Source organism: Lithobates pipiens, unplaced genomic scaffold (genome assembly GCF_037356315.1).
Source record: "Lithobates pipiens isolate NorthernLeopardFrog02 unplaced genomic scaffold, aLitPip1_a1.2 Scaffold_16, whole genome shotgun sequence".
NCBI lineage: Eukaryota > Metazoa > Chordata > Amphibia > Anura > Ranidae > Lithobates > Lithobates pipiens.
In genome coordinates, this window is record NW_027507748.1 from 376,581,295 (window position 1) to 376,601,288 (window position 19,994).

General features: G+C 41.3%; 1 protein-coding gene across 2 annotated transcripts in view; it reads right to left on the reverse strand.

The window, feature by feature from the left end:
- Nucleotides 1-222: 222 nt before the first annotated feature.
- The window catches only part of TAF15 (TATA-box binding protein associated factor 15), a 64,306-nt gene continuing 44,534 nt past the window's right edge, over nt 223-19,994 (reverse strand). For both annotated transcript variants that reach the window (XM_077482176.1, XM_077482175.1), the window contains 8 exons: nt 12,051-12,083; nt 10,675-10,781; nt 9,870-9,999; nt 9,587-9,703; nt 3,834-3,924; nt 3,647-3,732; nt 3,267-3,360; nt 223-501 (listed from right to left, as the gene is read on the reverse strand). In XM_077482176.1, coding sequence (XP_077338302.1) covers nt 462-501; nt 3,267-3,360; nt 3,647-3,732; nt 3,834-3,924; nt 9,587-9,703; nt 9,870-9,999; nt 10,675-10,781; nt 12,051-12,083 — 698 coding nt within the window. In that variant the 3' untranslated portion in view covers nt 223-461. The remainder of the gene's footprint in view (nt 502-3,266; nt 3,361-3,646; nt 3,733-3,833; nt 3,925-9,586; nt 9,704-9,869; nt 10,000-10,674; nt 10,782-12,050; nt 12,084-19,994) is intronic.

The window sequence follows — 19,994 nt, forward strand, 5'->3', positions numbered from 1 at the left end:
CCATCAATGTCAACATTAATTGCCATTGAAACAGATTGTCTCAGCCTTCGACTGAAAATATACTAGGCTGAATGGAAATATTCTTTCCAGGACCAGGAAAAAAATGCCTCAAAACTAGCTCACATACTGATGAACTATTGGTCACATATTGATAATTTCATGGCTAAAACAATAAATTCTAAATATACTCATACTAATGCGCACAAGTAAAAATAAGCAAGGTAAAAACAAGTAAGGTTTATTGTATTACAAAAACACTTTTGGCAAGATTTCATACTCTCATTTTCAAACAGAATTTAGGGTCATAATTGTGTAAAATAATGTTCCAATAGTCTTTTAAATGGGAAAATGTATCCTCACATTATAGGGTAAATATCAAACAAAAACTAAATCAAGTAATCTTTAACTTAATTCTAAGTAGAATGAGGCCCACATGTAAAGCAGAAGAGATGAATTTCAGGTTAGTATGGTCTGTTGCGCTGGTCACTTCTGTAGTCATTCCTAACAAGAAGCAGAGAAGAAAATTATATTACATTTTTATTTTTTAAGCTACAAAAACTCCCATTGCCATTTTAAAAAGTACAATTCTATAATCATTATTGCTCTTTAACAATTGGCAAGTCGTCATCTTGAAAATAAAAAAAGTGCATAAATAGCAAGCGTTGGATGCTTTACTAACTGTAAACATGATCCACATCAGTGACTAAATAGTAAACCAAGAAAAATGACAGACTGGATTCCAAATACCAGCAATGTACCACAATTATATCCTTAATCCTTAACCACTTCCAGCTCGCAGTACGTCATTTGAAATCCTTGACATTTCAGTGGGGACATCAGGCATCATTTCCTGCTGGTGGCTCTGTGCACCACAAGACTGATCATAGCGCCACTTGATCGTTCTTACAGACAGAAGGGGACATCTTCTCCTAAGGTTGTATTGCACTTGCACCAAAAGACAACAGGGATCAGCATATATTGCACAGTAATCGCCGTTAGCTGACTGGAAATAACTTCTCAAACAATGTTTGAGATACTATATTTCTGGTCAGCTGGAGCACAAACCAGCAATTTCTATAAAATTTATGTTTATCCCTGCCGTCTGATCCAAGTTCAATACAACCTTATTTTTAAATAAATTATTTGAATTACTGCACCATGAGAGCATTATATCTCTATATGGCATAACTGGAGCTTTGAATACGCCATCTACATGAAAATTGAACAGACAGCAGTGGTTTGGATCCATTCCTGTGACCTCATGTATGACATCTTGGATTTTCCCATATGCGCAATTTGACTCCCTGTAATAGGGGTAAATTAAGTCTGGTGAGTGCATTGCGACACATGCAGGTGGAGAGGAGCATTTCCTATACTCACTGAGGACGTTATTCACGTGTGGGATTTATACATGGATGTCACAATTTTTAATGTAATTTTATAAATCAAATGAGGATTTGTTCATCTTTAACCACTTGGCGCCCAAGCTACGTCATATGACGTTGTGGGCTTTGTGGTGGTATATCTGAATGATGCCCGAGGTTACAGACATCATTCAGATATCGGCATTTGGTGAAAATTTAAAGCACCCCTGTCCCCGTGAGCTTGTACGCAGAAGCGAACGCACACGCAAGTCCCGTCGACATATGAAAACGGTGTTCAAACCACACGTGAGGTATCACCGCGAACGTTAGAGCAAGAGCAATAATTCTATCCCTAGACCTCTAACTCAAAACATGTAACCAGAAAAAAAAAAAAAAAAAAAAAAAAAAAAAAAAAAAGGAAAGCGTTGCCTATGGGGATTTTTAAATACCAACGTTTGGCGCCATTCCACAAGCGCGTGCACTTTTGAAGTGTGACATGTTGGGTATCTCTTTACTCGGCATATCTTTCTCTTTCCCATTATGCAACAAAATTGTGCTAACTTTTTTTTTTTTTTAAAGCATGAAACTTTTTTCTGAAAAAACGTGTTTGAAAAATTTCTGCGCAAATACCGTGCAAGATAAAAAGTTGCAATGACCGCCACTGTATTCTCTAGGGTCTTTGCTAAAAAAATGTTTGGGGGTTCTATGTAATTTTCTAGCAAAAAAATTCTGAATTTTACACACATGGAGAAAAATGTCAGAATTGGCCTGGATGCGAAGTGGTTAAAGATTGGAGAAACAGGGCTTTGACCATAAAATAGAGGTCTATTACTGCATAGGTGCTGCCAGTGCTGAAGAGATGGCTTCTTAACCACTTGCCCACCGCCCCTATAACTTCCTTATACCGTGGCGAGTTGGCACTGCTGCACTGGATCACGTACCTAGCACGTGATTTAACACTTCTGGGTCACACATTCTAGCTGCCGACGGCCTGCTCCAATTATACACAGCAGGATATCTGCAGGTACCGTAGACTGTCACCTGTCATCCAGCAGAGGCAGAATTGTAAAAAAAGGCAGATTGTGGTTCTGTCAGTAGGGAAGGCATGGATCCTGTGTTCCTGCAAAGCAGGGACGTGAATCTATGCCTTCCCCTAGTAAGAAGCACCTCCCACAGCACACCAAAATACTGGCTAGGCACAGTTAACCTGGTGATCACCCCTGATGTGTAAACCTTTTCCAGCCCATGTCATTAGTACAGTGGCAGCATATATTTAGCACTCACTGTATTAGTGTCACTAATCCAAAAAGTGTTCGACTATCCACTGCAATATCACAGCCCCGCTATAAGTTGCTGATTGCTGCAATTACTAGTAAAATAAATATATAATATACTGAAGACATTTTCAATTTTTTTTATTGGATAGGTATTACAGAAACAAAAAAAAGAAAAAAAAAAAAAAAAAAAGTATAATAATAATTCAGGCCCATTCACAATATTGCATTGTGGCAATCCACGTCACTTGCCTTAGTGCAGAGGTCTCAAACTGGCAGCCCTCCAGCTGTTGCGAAAGTACAAGAATACAAGTCCCATGAGGCATGGCAAGGCTGACAAGCATGACTCTCTCAAGCAGAGTCATAATGAGACTTGTAGCTCCGCAACAGCTGGAAGGTCACCAGTTTGAGACCCCTGCATTGGTGTGATGTGAGGTTACTCATTCTGAACAGCACGCTAAAGCACCTTGAGGCAATTCACTTAGTGTTGTATTGCTCTGCCAGAAATTGCACACGCATCTTTCCTGGTATGTTTTAGTGCATTATGCAGCCCATTCAAATAAATGGCCACAATACAATGATGTTAGTGGGCCCTTATAGCTTTCTTTGCCACAGACCGTTTACTCACCTGCCTCCCATCTTTCCTCCATAGCCGCCTCGGTCACCACCCCTTCCACGACCTCTGAATCCTCTATCACCCCCATAACCACCTCTACTGCGATCTGTATAAAATAAAGTATCACACATCAGGCAAATGGATAGGTCAGATTTAAAACAATGCAACAGTCCCAGTGCCAAGCAATCACAGGTAATCAAGTGAGCCAAGCAACACACCCGAGCCATGCTATTTTGTCTGCTCAGGCAACAGATAAAAATGTGGCAAATCAAAAGGCAACATTTATGAAATAGTGAATTTGACATAGTTGCATTTAAGCGTCATGGAGGCACTTGTGGTACTACTATAAATATGGAGTAAAGATTGTTAGGAAAATTAGAGCGACTACCAACCTCCACCCTGTCTGGAATCATCTGGTCTTGGTGTACTGCACTGGTTACAGGAATCTCTTCTGGCAAAGTTAACATTACCGCAAGAGCTGTAAAAAAAAAAAAAAAAAAAAAAGTCACAATACACATTTTAGTGTTTGTTTAGAATACATATGATTTATATTTTTTCTTTAAATAAAGAGAGGCTTACGAATTTGGACAAGCCCAGTCACCACCTTGAGGTCCACCACTGCCACCTCTGAAGGAGCCACGGCCCCCACCAAAGCCACCACCTCTATGACCTAGGAAAAAATAAAAAAGTACAGCTTTTTACTACCAATGAAGCATGTAGAAAAGCAATAAGTAAAGTTTAACAAAAACAAAAATTAGCCAGTTCAGGTCTAGAGCAAATTTCTTTGTTGCATACATTTTAAAAAATCCTAATTTTTGGCACTTAAAACACACACACCCTCCCCCCCATATTATATATATTTTCTGAAAGCAGAGGCACTAAAATTAAAAAAAACTAATAAAAATTGGATTTTTTATAACAGCCTACCTGTACAATTTTTCTTGGAGTACATCACACGGGACACAGCTACAGTAATAACTGTATGGGATATAGGCACCTTCGGTGATGGTCACTGGCACGCCCTAAACAGGAAGTTAAATTTCCACCCCCCCTTACCGGGAGTACCACAGTTTAGTAGCAATACAATACACGTGTAACCAGAAGGGGGGAGTCTGTGTCCCGTGATGCATGCCAAGAAAAGGATTTTACAGGTAAGCCATTGTACAAGAAAATAGGATTTTTATATCACGGGACACAGAGTCACAGTAATAACTGTATGGGATGTCCCAGAGCAATGCCACCGGTTGGGACACAAACAAAAGTAGGGTGCAATTAGACCTGAGGACCTAAACTGCTGCCTGCAGCACACTGCGCCCAAAGGCGATATCCTCATGCCTTCTTACATCCACCTGATAGAATCTGGTGAATGTATAGACTGAAGACCAGGTTGTGGTCTTGCAGATTTGAGCCATGGAGGCTTGGTGATGCACTGCACAAGAAGCACTAACAGCCCTGGTGGAGTGCGCTTTGAATTGAAAAAGGTGGAACCTTCCTCTTCAAGCAATAAGCTTGAATAATCACTTGCCAAATCCATTTGGCAATAGTGGCTTTCGATGCAGCATGTCCTTACCTAGGACCTTCAGGCAACATGAACAAAACATGTTTTCTGAATCTGAGCAGTCGCCTTCAAATATTTGGACTGCTCTCACTAGATCCAAAGAACGTAGCGACTTCTGTAGAACAGGGTTCTAGGAAAAAAATGAAGGTAAAATATCCTGGTTTAGGTGAAACCTGAAACCATCTTTGGCAGAAAGCTAGGATGAGAATGTAATACTACCATCCTTGTGAACAGTTAAATATGGCTCTTTACAAGAAAGAGCCGCCAACTCGGATACCCTTCTTGCAGCAGAAATGGCTACCAGAAGAACTAGCTTCCTTGTCAAAAGGACCAAAGGAATATGTTGTATCGGTTCAAAAGGCTGTTTCCGCAATGCCGACACCTAAATTCAAGTCCCAAGAGTTCAGGGGTGATCTCACCAGTGGATTAAGCAGTGTTACCCCCCTGTATAAAGCTTCGGCCCAAACAATGCAAAGCACGCGGACGTTGAAACAATATTGATAAGGTCAAGACCTGGTCCTCGAGTACTCAAGGCCAGTTTCATCTCTAGCCCCATTTGCAGAAAGGCAAGCATTCTACCCATGACCTACTTCCTGGGACACCAACTCCTGGATTCACACCAGGAAACATATGCCTTCCAGACTATAATAAATGACTCTGGAAGCTGGCTTCCTTGCATCAATCAAGGTAGGCATCACTGAGCCTGAAAGCCCACGATTCTTCAGAATGTGGGTTTCAATAGCCAAACCGTTAAAATTAGCATTTGTAAGGTAGGATGGCACACTGGTCCCTGCGACAGCAGGTCTGGACATGGTAGAAGGGGCTATGGGGCCCCTACCACCATCTTTACCATTTCTGCTTACCAAGATCTTCTGGGCCACAAGAACTACTGAATTCCTTTCCCGCTTGATCCTGCGAAGAAGATGAGGTAGCAGCAGAATAGAAGGGAATGTATAAATCAGTGAGAACTGATCCCACTGGGTCACCAAGGCATATGTTCCACATGAGAGTGGATCCCTTGTCCTTGACAAAGTTGTCAACTTTGTTGAACCTGACCGCAAACAGATCTTCATCCGGGATCCCCCATCTTTGGCCTATAGCCAGGAAGATGCCGGGGTGAAGGGACCATTCAGCCGGGAACAACTGCTGTTGACTTTAGTCTGCCTGCCAGTTCCCTACCCGTGGAATGAATATTGCCGATATGCATGGCGTGTTTTTCTGCCCAGGTTAGGACATGGTTTACCTCTCCCTGGGCTGCCTGACTCCTGGTGCCCCCTTGATGATTGATATAAGCCACTGCTGTGGCATTGTCGGATTGAATCCCGACAGAATTCTGCAACCTGAATGTCTGGGCCCTTAGAGCTACACGGAGTTGCCTGAATCGCTAGAATGTTGATGGGCAAGAGAAAAATAAAGGGCCAAGAAAGGGGCTGGGGAATCACCAACCCCTGGGACTTTTAGGGCATCGAATCACAGAGTTGACAGAAAATTTGATAAAATAATCGTTTTATTTATGTTATACAGAAAGAAAATATAGTTTATACATTCATAAAAACAATTTTGCCCATTGATGCGTAGACAGGCGTTTTCAAGATTGACCACGATTTCATTTATCCATACAGGATAAAAGGAAAAAGCTGCGATTATTCAACATGTTTTGCCCAGAATGGGGCTTCTTCAGGAAAGCTATTTAAGTAGCCAGAAAAATAGCACTAAAATGATAAGGATATATATCATGAATGTTACGATAAATCAATACATATAGGTAAAGAGAACAATTTAAGAATACAAATATTACATTAGTCTGAAAAAAAAAAAATAAGATAAATAGAAAAATGTGATATAATGTTCAAACATTTGATAAATACATATATTGAGTCCATTGATAACTGTGGAATGAATACAATATGCATAATATCTCACCAAACCTAGGCAGCCCTTCCCCCTCTCTCCGCCCGCAGCTCGGCAGTGACGTCAGACGCCGCCGAGCTGGAGAGGTTTAAAGTTTCCCATCCTAATCAGTTGCCTCTTGGCAATTGATGGGATAGGACGTCTCTCCCTGGAATTCTTTGTAACTGAAAGGGTAGGCTAGTTTATAACAGATGCCACCGTTCTAACTGTTCAAGTCAGACCTTGCTGGGGATCTCTATATGGTAGATCCTGCTGGAGGTCTCTGTTGGCTTTTTTATTTATCCCTTATCCATGTTTTCTATCATTTTGTCTTTTTTCAGTATCAACTCGCATTTTTTCTTAACGATTAAAATATACCCCAGCCCATGGATTATCCTGACACAATTTTGAATATTCTCAGAACTCTGTGTTAGCCTTATTGATTCAATGAAATTACCCAGGGAATTACTGTGGGTTCCATAGAATTATCCCTTTTATCATCTCTATTTTTATCATTTTATTTTTTTTATATTGGCCCTTATTATTTGAGATATATATATATATATATATATATATATATATATATATATATATATATATATATATATATATATATATCCCCATTACTTAACATCCATTTTTTTATCCCTCTCTACAGACCCAATTGGCGACATCTCTCTTGATCTCGGCTATGAGCCAGTATAGACTTCATGTCCTAACCCAATCGATCTTTCAATGACACTATGAGAATTTATTACTGATACAGGGAGTCTTTGGCGACTTTGGTGAGATATTATGCATATTGTATTCATTCCAGTTATCAATGGACTCAATATATTTATCAAATGTTTGAACATTATATCACATTTTTCTATTTATGTTATTTTATTTTTTTCAGACTAATGTAATATTTGGATTCTTAAATTATTCTCTTTACCTATATGTATTGATTTATCGTGACATTCATGATATATATCCTTATTTTAGTGCTATTTTTCTGGCTGCTTAAATAACTTTCCTGAAGAAGCCCCATTCTGGGCGAAACATGTTGAATAATCGCAGCTTTTTCCTTTTGTCCTGTATGGATAAATGAAATCTTGGTCAATCTTGAAAACGCCTGTCTACGCATCAATGGGCAAAATTGTTTTTATGAATGTATAAACTAGATTTTCTAACATAAATAAAACTATATTATTTTATCTAATTTTCTGTCAACTCTGATTCGATACCCTAAAAGTCCCAGGGGTTGGTGATTCCCCAGCCCCTTTCTTGGCCCTTTACTTTTCTCTTTATAATTACTGGGAAGTGGTATCCTTGCTGTTCCGATTCCTTCTCTCTCAAAAACTTTTTTTCTTAATGTCTGTTGATGGGCAAGGTCCTTTCAGTTCGGGACCATTTCCCCTGGACAGATGCTTCTTCCAGGATTGCTGCCAAACCTGAAAGGCTGGCATCTGTTACCACCTTCCAGGTAACCAGTGAGGATTTCCCCTCATGCAGATTCTCAGATATCCTCCACCAACTGAGGCTCTGGCACACTTTTGGTGACAAATGCACTGAAAAATCTAGTGCCTGAATCTTCTTGTTCCAGGCCTATAGGATACTATTTGCAGTAGTCTCAAATGAAACTGAGCATAGGGAACAGCAAGGAATATTTGAGCTGAGCTCAACACAGCACATCTTAATTTGTGACAAACCCCTAAGACAATGGCGAAAAAAAACTGAGGTACGCACGGGAAGGGGAGGGGTTATATGGGGAATTGAACTTCCTGTTAAGGGTGCACCAGTGTCCATCTGAACGTGCCTATATAATCCGCAGTTTTTAATGTGGCTCTGTGCCCTGTGATGTACGATAAACAGTTGTGCAAATGTCACATGAAATATAAAGTTGCAACTATCACCTTTATTAAAAAAGCTAATTTTCCAGAAAAATTTAATTTTAGTGCAAAACCAAGCCATAAGCCATTTTTGGTTAAAATATAAAAAGTAGGTTGCAGCGAGTAAATAACCCAATTCCATGTTTTAAAATTGCATGCGCCCACGATGTTGCCAAAAATCACCATAGGTGACGCTTGAAAAAGGGTTTACAGCTCATCAGTTTAGAATTAGCTAGGAACTCTTGTGCTAGAATTATTGTTCTCACTCAGACATTCACGGCGATATGTCACGTGTGGTGTGACCATAGTTTACATACATGTACGCACCCTGGGGATGCATTTGCACAGATGAGGGGCAACAGGGTGTTGTCAATTTTTAATATATTTTATCTTTTATGTGATGGCTATCACATGGGGTTAATAAACCCCTATGTAATAGCACTGAGCAGATGAGATTTACTCTTTTTGGAGACAATAGACCTGGCTGCACTGGCCAGGAAAGTGTATATGAAACGGGAAGTGACATCCTTCCGGTTTCCGTCTCACTGCAGTCAATCTCCCCCAGCCAGTGGATGTGTTCCCTGGTGTCGGTAAGCATGGGACAGCCCGGGAACCATGGGAGAAGGACAGTCCGCCGGCAAGAGGGGGGCGGGCGGGGGGTCGTCAGCTATGAAGCTGCCGCATCACTTTCAAGCTGGTCGTCCGCTCTACAAAGCCCACACAAGCTGGTGTCTGCTACTGTAACCATAAGCTTGTGATCAAAGGTTCACTCTTTGGATGTACATAGTATGCCCAAAGATCTAAGTTGTTTAAAATAATTTTGGCCTTCAAAGAAAGGTATGGAACCTCCCACCCCACACACCATTACAGTAACGGATTTTAATATCTGCCCCAACAGACAGTTGATTTTATAAGGATATTTGATGAGGTACACATACAAGGCAACTGTCAAGATATACCTGATGCCACGCAAAACAGATGTGTCCAAAGGGTCACAGTTTAATACTTACCACCACCACGTCTACCACCGCCACCACCACCACCAGCAGCACTGGAACCTCCTCTCAAAAATTCAGGCCTTCGAGTAGCAAATGAGACTTTAATATTATTGCCCATAAATTCTTTTCCTGTAACACAAAACAAACATTCAGGATGTCAACATTGTGCATTTCAATGACACTGCACAAATTCAAGTGCGCTGCCTTATTACACAAGTAAAATAAAGGGCAACTCCAGGCACAATTTTTTTTGGGGGGGGGGGGGAATAAAAAGCACCACAGACATCTTTCTTACCATCAAACCAATCAATAGCTGCTTTGGCAGAAGGAGGATCATCAAAAGATACAGTAGCTTCCCCTTTAGATTTGCCGGTTTCCTTGTCAGTGTAAAGATTAATCATTGGCTTTCCAGTCTTCTTGTTAATCTGAAAACAGATTTAATATTCACAAATATTGACGTACACTAACCCATCTAAATGCTTTGCCTTGTGGAAATAAATGGCTTGAATCACCTTACAGCCCTCAAGACATCTAGCTACGATTTATCTAGTTTTCTTCGGAAATGGCCACAGGGCGTGGGTGTATATAGCAAGTCCTGCTACAGGTTCTACATTTGTCCGATTTTAAAAGACATTCCAAGAAAAAGTGGAAACAAGCATTACATTAACTACTAAGGGCAATGAAGCAAAAACTAACTGTACTGAAATTGGAAATTCAACAGTAACATTTAATCCACTACCAATTAATTTTGGAAAGGTATAGGCCCAAGGGATCACAGCCCTGTAATAAATATTCAGCAAGTGAAATCTGAGGGCCAATTAACACCAACATGCACAAAAATGTATGGAAAATGCATGTACATTTACTTGTTTTAATACGTGGCAACATCTGTGCAGTGTTAGGGAGTGAATATGACACTGGAAATTTTTCAGATGTCCTGTTGATCTGCGTTTTAGAGCTGCACTAAAAATGCAGATCAATGCACTGATGCGAATGGGCCCTACATTCTCTCCCTGCACTTAAACACAGCAAAATAGGCACACTTCTATTCTCAAATTTCCTTGGAGGGCACAGAATTTTGAAAAGAAAATCATGTTTACCTTTATAATTCCTATTTGTTTGAAGTAGTCAGCCACCTGATCTGGAGACACATCCTCTCCTAGACCTTGCACAAATACTGTGTTATTGTCAGAATTGTCTTGATCGTCTGGGGGTAAAAACGGTAATAAAAAGTGATGCAAGAGGTTCTGTAGATACATGTAAATAGGGATAAAACGCTAAGGGCACCTCAAAAGTATAAAAATGTGTGCTACGCCCCAAGTTCTATAAAACACCTTTTCCTACAACGATGCTCCCCGCCAATGCCACCCACCTGAATAAACCATTTTGAAAGCAACTACCTTCTCAATGTTTCCATTTGCATACCCATAGACCCCCACCCTACCTAGCAATGGCCAAATGCATTGCATAATGAGATGGAACATTTCAGCCATCACTAGAAGTGGGAAAAACTAATCACTCTAGTCTAGGTGGAGAAAAAAAAAAAAAAAAAAAAAAAAAAAAAGAAAAAAGAAGGGCATAGGTTACCAGCTGCCGCCAATAACCTGGGTGATTGTCAGTTTGCATCCCTGAGATTCCCTGCATTTCTGTAGTCAGTTTGTTCCATTCCACCGCTTGGACATACTAGATGTTATATGTATTGGCCTGCATCTCCCACCATCACTCAGCGGACTGCAATGCCCCCTCCATGTTCTACGATGTTAAATCACCACAACTTCTAGCAGGAATCTGTCAAAAGTCAGCACACTCAGATAGGGACTGTACCTCTGTGTGACTCGCCTGCTTATGTACATGCATCCTCAATGGGCAGTCAGGAAGCAGCCGAAAGCCACACTAGGTATAGAGGTTTTCTGATGATCTGTTTTGAGTTTCTCTAACAATGCACAATATGAAGCCAGCTTAGTTCTCCAGCCTCCATAGCAGAAGGAACATCAAGAGTCACAAAGGAAGGCTTCCCACTGTGCAGACAGTTCCTCATCTTTGACCCCCAGCACCAGGCATGGAATGAGTTTGTTACAATGATTTGAGGCAGAGAACAGCTGGAAGCACCTGAAAAGAGGAGCTGGCTAGCAAATAAAATAGAGAAGGGAGAGGGGGCCCAAGGCTGTCCAGTATACCAACTTGTGTTTCAGGTGGTGTGGAGATATGCATTACACACAGTTGGGAAATGTACTTCCCCACACACTCCCTAATCAAAAACACCCTCATTAGAAAGATGCCAAGGAAGGCTGTACAGTCAGTCTGCAAAAACAAACATCACAAAAAAAAAAAAAATTATGGATTTTTGTTGCTGTGTTCATTTTGTTTTGGGAACATTAAACAAAAAGAACGAAACGAACAAATCTTTCCATCTGCTTTCAGAAAACAGTTCTAAATTCATACCTGTGGCGATTGTTTAACCCATACACCAGCTTACCTTGGTCAGGTTTGTTTCCATAATCTTTGGGGCCTGCAATGATCAGAAAGAATAGAGAGCACTAAGTAAAAGCAGTAGTACCATTTTGTTGGAATACTTTTTTTTACATGAACCAAAAGACATTATGCTAATATACAAGTAAACATCCTGGTCACCAAACATGGGAGGCTGCAATTACCTACCTCCTTATGAAAAAATGATACTACTCTAGCTGTTCTGTGTACTCATTCCAGGTCACTTAAGGTATCGAAGCCAGCGGGTCAAGAAAATCTCAGCTCACAACAGCTCATAATTGCATGTTTCAGGACAATGATAGTAACAAAGAAAGAGGAAAAGGGTCAGCGTGGCTGCCAGGCAAATTAGCTTTTTAAAAGGGGAGAGGTCAGAAATAGCACCTAGTTTCCTTCCAGAAAAGTCTTTACAAATCTCAAGCAGCCAATATACAGTGGAGGGGCACCCAGCTCTTAACCATTTGCTGTGCATATTAAAACAAAAAATATATACTTCAGTACAAAGTTTAAAGGGGCCCAGTCACCAATTTAATTGTATTTATAAGCACAGAAAAAAGTATTTTAAAAATCGAAGCCCAGCATTTCATTTTTCTGATATGTGCCTGTTGAACCATGTAAAGATGGTATGTGATCACCTATTAAAAAAATATATGTTAAAAAAAAAAAAAAAAAAAAAAAAAAAGTGGCAAGTGTGAGGATTTACCATTGTTTTACAAGGTGAGGGTTCACTTACACTTTAGGAATCCCCCACCGCAAGGATTAAATATACCAAGTCTAGGGGTACTGCTAATGCAACTCTGAACTTGTTATATTACTCTGGAAGAGTCCATGTCCTAAAATGGCACCTCTTGCACATCATAGCCCTTTTTTGTTTGGAGTCTTCTGACTCTCCATACATAATACTATGTAGCTGTAGAAGCAAAGTGGAATACTATAGTGTCAGTAGAGCACCAGCTCTGAGTCTACTGACATCACAATGGCTGCATTCAGCTGGATTCTCAGGGCTTTTGGATATCTACACAAGGGAGGCTTTTATTGATACAATTTTATGGGAAGATAGGTAAAATAAATGGGTCAGGCAATGATCTCTTTTTTTTATTATTTTTTTTTTATTTTAAACATAACCAAGTAGCATTATAAAAATAACCAGCTTTTCATATTGCTGTTTTTCCTGCATTCAGGTTGAGTTTTTTTGTTTAAAATTTGCTTAAATTGGTAAAATGTTTCTTGGTGCTGTTCAAAATAAAGCCTTGAATGTACAGATGCTTGGCCAGCATTTCTATTAATGCTGTCATGTAATTAAGACCATTTCATGACCTAGGTTTTGTTCTCTTCAAATTACTTTAAAAATCAATGCAGAGATGACTGCAGGTTGCCATTGGCAAAAAATAAAAATAAAAAATAATGCAATGGATATCCTGCAAACTGTACTCCACTGCTCTAAAACTCAGCTAAAAAGCCAGCATGTAAAACTGGTTAAAACTGATTGGGCCTCTCACACAGACTGTCCGTTCAGATCTGCCTGTCCGTCTTTTAGGTGGACCTGAATGGACACTTAGACCTCTATGGAGCGTTGGATGTCAGCTGTGACATGTCCGCTGACATCCAACCCGCTCCGAAAAAGCTTGATGGATGAAAAACCTACTTTTCCATCCGTCTGAGGATCGGATGACAGAATCTACAGTCCTCATCTGACCCCCCCCCCCCCCCCCATAGGGGAGAGAGCGCTCTGACAAGTCCGTCCCTGCACATCTTCCTGCTCAGTGGGGACTGACGGAGCGTTCCCCCGCTGAGCAGAGCAGGTTCCATACAAGGACACGTCTGTGTGAAAGAGCCCTTAGACTTAAAATGTTTGCAACTGCCATATGTTTGGTCAACAACATGGCTGTCTGACAAGTACAATAGTAGAACTATTAAAAAAAAGGGAAAGAAAAAAAAAGTGCTGTACATGCTGAAAGGTTTTGGCCAAGAGTCACCATCAGAAAAAATAGACTTCGCACATCAAGAACATGCGTCCATCCAGCACTCTGGTCTCCTGTACCAGAACAATTTTTCTATGTTCTAACGCTGGGTATCCAAGTATCAAATGAGTACATTTGGCCCCCAATACATGTCCAAAGTAAGGTTACAGTCAACATACTGTAAGCAGGAATGTTTCTCAGTTGTGGTCACTTCATAAAAAACACCCCACCACACTTGGTTTACCTGTAAACTTTACAGGGCTTTATATTCCAGACTGGTGTTATGCTGCCAACGTCAGGAGAGAAAAAGCAGCACAGAAATACACCCCACCCAATGCATTCCAGCTAAGCCTCAGTTTTGTAGCAAGCAATGGAGGAAGAGACAAACAGGGAGGGATCTGTCCCGTTTTGTTCCAAGGATTCTACAGTTCCCAAAGGGGGAAAAAAAATAAAAAATAAAATAAAGAGTCATACATCACAGGACACAGAACTTTATAGCTACTCGGGATGTCCCAAAGCACCAAACATGACAATGGGCAACAAGGTCAAAACACCCAAAACAGGGTGGTGAGATTCCCACTAGAAAAAATAAATAAAATAAGGGCACCGCAGAGGCATTCACATCTACCTGATAAAACTTTGTGAAGAGACATCCAGGCAGCCATAAATCTATTAGGACTTCATTGCTATGCAGCATCAAGCTTCTGACAGTCCAGATGGAATGGCCCTCGACTGGCAAAGGAAGAACTGTGCCTTTGAGATCATAGGACTCTCAGGCAGAACAGAGAACCAGAATGTCAAACACCAAGATGTAGATTTCAGATAAATCAACATCCATAGATAGAAAACACATTCTCCTTAGGATGCTAACAATTAGGACAAAAAAAAAAGTGACAATTTCAGAAGTCAAATGGAACAAAGATAATCTCTGTGGTAAGAAAGGCCAATGTGCAACATTACCTCATCCTGGTAAAGAACCAAGAAAGGTTCCCTGCAGGAATGTGCAGCCAACTCAGGATACCCTACAAGCTGAAGTAATGGCAAAAAAAAAAAAAAAAAAAAAAAAAAAAAAAAAAAAAAAAAAAAAACCCCAACAACACAACCTTGCATATGAAGAGCTTAAAGGTAAGGAGAGGTTGGAGAAGTATGCGTAACAGACAAGAGAAAAGTTAATGTGGAATTCCACTCAAATTCTAAGCCTAAACTTACTCACTCCATTCTAAGACTATTCCATCTACCCTGTAAAAAGGAAAAAAATAAATAAATAATATACTTGCCTATGCTGAAGCCATGGCGGTCAGTCACGATTTGGTTTCAGCACCAGCTTCAGTGTAGTTGATACAGCAGAGACATGCTGCCCCCACAGTAAGCCTACGGGTGATGTCATCACCCAGGCTCTTCAGCCATTGTTGCCGTCTCTACTATACACTGAAGGTGGCACTGAAACTCAATCATGTTACCAGACCGCAGCAGCTTTAGAATAGGCAACCCTAGATTTTTTTTTTTTTTTTTTTTTTTTTTACACAGGGTAGATAATCTTGAATGGGGATTGGAGCACGTTTAGACCTAGTTAGCATTTAACTGGAATTCCACTTAAGGTACCACAGAGATAGGGTGCAGGGGCTGCACAGGCAGAAGTTATGCAAGTCTGCATTAAGGTTTTCACCAAGGAACGATATGTCTATGAAACAAAAAGTGGTCAAGATGGGGGATTTATGAACACCAGACTAGAGAAAAGCTATATGTACCCCACAACATTGTCGGATGAAATTGATGAGGCTTCCACAAGGTGAAAAAAAGGCTTCGGTGTACGCGCTACACTTTGAGGTTGTCCTTGGGGAGGGTAGGGATTATGCAACACCCCTCTCCCTCAGGACTTGTGTTCTGCCGTCAAAGCCAGGGACCAGAAAGGAGGATCAGATACCTGGTTCAGTCATAAGCCTGTCTAGTTACCTGAGTGCCAAGGGAACCACATATGGCATCCTCCATCAGACAGATCTCTGAATTCCTCTTTGTGAAAGGCCCATTTTCTCAGATTCAGCTGTTGACAGTCTGACAATTTTTCCACTTTAGAAATGTACATGGCAATGGAAGCCAAAATGTGAAATTCTACCCAAGACAAGATCAGATCCACTTGTCCCTCCTTTGATAGCTGATGTAGGCCACAGCTGTGACACTCACACTGAATCCTGACTGGGGGACACCAAAAAAGGTAGACATACAAGTGTGGGAAAGCCAGACGATTTGCTCAAAGTTCAAGGCTATCAAATCAAGTCTTTATTGACCACATTCCCTGAACCGAGGTTCTCCAGAACACCTGCCCCAGCCCAAAACAAGCATAAGTCAAAGATCTTCCTAACCATCAGGAGGAAGGATTTCCCAGTAGTGAGCATTGTTGTGGATATCAATCATTCCAGAGCCGATCTGATCCATACAAACAAGATATTGGGATTAAGATCTGGAGAGATACTGGGCATGAGGAACCACACACTGAATGAGGCCATCATTCTTTCCAGTACTTTCAAGCATCTTCAAGGACTAAGGCCCAAGGACTGTAGACATTGTGGCACAACAAAGGCTGACCTCTGAAGATTCAGCAACCAAACCTTCCCAGGACAATGTACCCCACAATGGGAATATTCCGAGCACTTAACCCCAGGTTTGGTGCCTCTTGGGGCTGTGGACCGGCTGAAAGGCATCACCACAAACTAACGGTGACGATGCTCTACAGCCAAATCACAAAAACTGTTCAGACTATCAGGATGCGTAGGCAAGCACCCTTCAAATGAACAGATTTCAGAAAGACCCGCTGATAGGATGTAGCCCGCCTAGCTTTGCTCTGAATTTTTAAATAGTCAGGAACTTGGTCTTCAATAGGCAAGACATCCATTTGACATAGGGAACTGTAAAAAGGGTGTAATAGAGGCCGTAACAGCTCTCCTTAGCTACGGGTGCAATGATCCCCTGGGTCAGCAGCCTTTCCAGAGCTGCAAAAAAAAAAAAAAACACTTTAAAGTGTGGAGGGAAAAACAGCAAGACTCCAGTTTGTAAACTATGGACGCCCTGCATCAGATCCAGTCGAAGTACATGCAGCTTCAAAGCCAGATGAACACAAACCCCCCCCATGAGTGGGGGTGTCCCCTGCACCGTAAGGAGGAATTGCCTCTGGATGCAGAGGACTAGGGAGTCCAATTCCTCTTTTAGAATTGGGACATAGGGTATTTGCTTATAGCCTGAAGCTTGTTGCTTATGAAAGTTATTGTTCTTGGATTTAGAAGTCACCCTCTGGACAAAAACATTCCTCCTCAGATGGAAGCCTTTAATTCTTGCAGGAAAGTTCTGCCAATGAGAACTTGAGCCATACTACTTTTCCCATGACAAAACAAGTGCCCACCTCTGAAAGCTGCTCTATGGAATCTACCAAGAAACTTACAGTGGTTCTAAAGGCAGAAGGTTTTGACCTTAATGCACATTATGCATTAAAATGTAAAGCCATCTGCAAGCAGCTCCTCCCCCCCCCCCCCCTATATACTTCACAGGACCGAGATCAAGCTCAGTTATGCACACAAGAGCAGTGTCCCTCTCTCTCCCCTGTCTGGCTTAGACAGCAGTGGGAGCCATTAGCTTCTGCATAGTGCCTTGAAAGTATTCACAATTTGTCATGTTGCAACCAAAAATTTTAAATTTTATTGGAATCTTATGCGAGACCAGTGATGGTGGATCTTGGCACCCCTAATTTTTTGGAACTAAATTTCCCATGATGCTCAACTAGACTGCAGAGTGCATAAGCATCATGGGAAATGTAGGTCGGAAACATCTGGGGTGCCAAGGTTCGCCATCACTCATACCAACACAAAAGTGGCACATAATTGTGAAGTGGAAGGAAGGTATAAATGGTTGTCCAAATTTTTAACAAATATCTGAAAAGTATGGTGTGCATTTATACTCAGCCCTGAGTCAATACTTGGTAGAACCACTTTTCAATGCAAGAACAGCTACAAGTCTTTTTGAGTATGTCTCTACCTGCTCTGCACATCTAGGAGTGACATTTTGGGCCATTCTTTGCAAAATGGCTCAAGTTCTGTCAGAATGGCTAGAGCACATCTGAACAGCAATTTTCAAGTCTCGCCACAGATTCTCAATTGGATTTAGGTCTGGACTTAGAATGGCTCAGTCAAACACATGAATATGATTTGATCTAAACCATATCATTGCAACGCTGGCTGTATGTTTAGTGTCTTTGTACTGCTGCAAGGTGAACCTCTGCCCCAGTCTCAAGTCTTTAGCAAACAGGTTTTCTTCTAAGATTACCCTGTATTTGGCTTCATCCATCATCAACTCTGACCAGTTTCACTTTTCCTGCTGAAAAGCATCCCCACAACATGTTGGCACCACGTTTAACCGTGGGGTGGGGGCAGAGTTTTGGTGCATTCAGGGTTCTTACCAGTCTTCCATAAAGGCCAGATTTGTGGAGTGCACAATAGTTCTGTGGACAGATTCTCCCACCTGAGCTGTGGATCTCTGCAGCTCCTCCAGAGTTAGCATGGGCCTCTAGGCTGCTTCTCCGATTAATGCTCTCCTTGCCCAGCCTGTCAGTTTAGGTGGGACGGCCATGTCTTGGTAGGTTTGCAGTTGTGCCATACTCTTTCCATTTTCAGATATATATTCTATCCAACTCCGCTTTAAACGCCTCCAAAACTTCATCTACCAACTACAAGGAAGAAGCCCTCCACTGTCCCATTAGGGGTGTCAGAAGAGGCACAAGACATAGGGATCTTCAGACACTTGTAGCCATCACCTAAAGACAAGGGCTAAAAACGGAGGCGCAGCTGAGTTGGGATTATGGCTGGACATAGATCCTTGCCTTTAGTGTTCATTCACCTGAAAGTAGCAGCATACTCAAGTAATAAAAAAATGAAGTCTTCCGTATCCTGTGATGTATGAGGTATAGCTTCATTTTTACGTAGTGTCGCAACGAACAATGCAGTGCAGAATGATGAACCAAATTCCTGACATGTCAGAGGGAGGGAGCTGATGTGGCTGCTGCCAACAAGCCCTACAATTGCCATATAGACCATGCTACTAATCTGCGGGCCTTAATGAATGGCATCTAGGAAAATATGCAATAAAAGCAATCATTTACTTGCTAGCTGAAGTGTCAAGCAGCCAGTGCACCAATGGAAGGCAGGGGGATCACTCTGTCAAACATCACAGCTAGTGTTACACAACACGTAGGATGATTGGACAAAAACCTACATGTAATTTGTCCCATTGGGAATAGAATGTTTTAAAAGTGCCAATTCTTTTTTAACGCGCTTGTATACTTTTTTTACTTTTACCTACAGGAAAGCCTATAATAAGGCTTACCTGTAGGTAAAAAAATATCTCCTAAACCTGTACGGTTTAGGAGATATTCCCCTCGGTATGCACCGCTGACTGCAGCGGCGCATGCGCACAAGGGGATTCTTGGCTGAAAGTCCGGCAGTGGCCGGACTCGGCTGGGGATGATCGGGCCAGATGTCGGGGCCTCGTTCCAAGATAAGTATTTCATAATGAGCTAGCATGCGGTGCACACTAGCTCATTATGCCTTTTGCTTTGCAGGTGGTAAAAAAAAAAAAAAAAGCGGAGGTTCAGTTTTAACTCTGTTGCCACGCATACAGTCTATTGAAATTAAGCTGTATTAATGCAACATGTTAATGCACAAAACACCACATGCTTGTGCAGCGATACCATCAGATGTGAATCCAACCCAACTTTCAGTGCAGTGAGCACAATGCTTTTCAAATTATTGCATTACACCATTTGCTTGTATTCATCCAATATATCAAGGTATGCTTAAGTGAAAGTGTTAGCCTTGACCAATACCCAGTGCACACATCCACTTTAGGGGCTACAAAGATTTAGATAAACGAAGGAGGAGAAAAACAACTTGTTCTGTGGCATGGGCTAGACAAATTGCAGGCAGCCAACA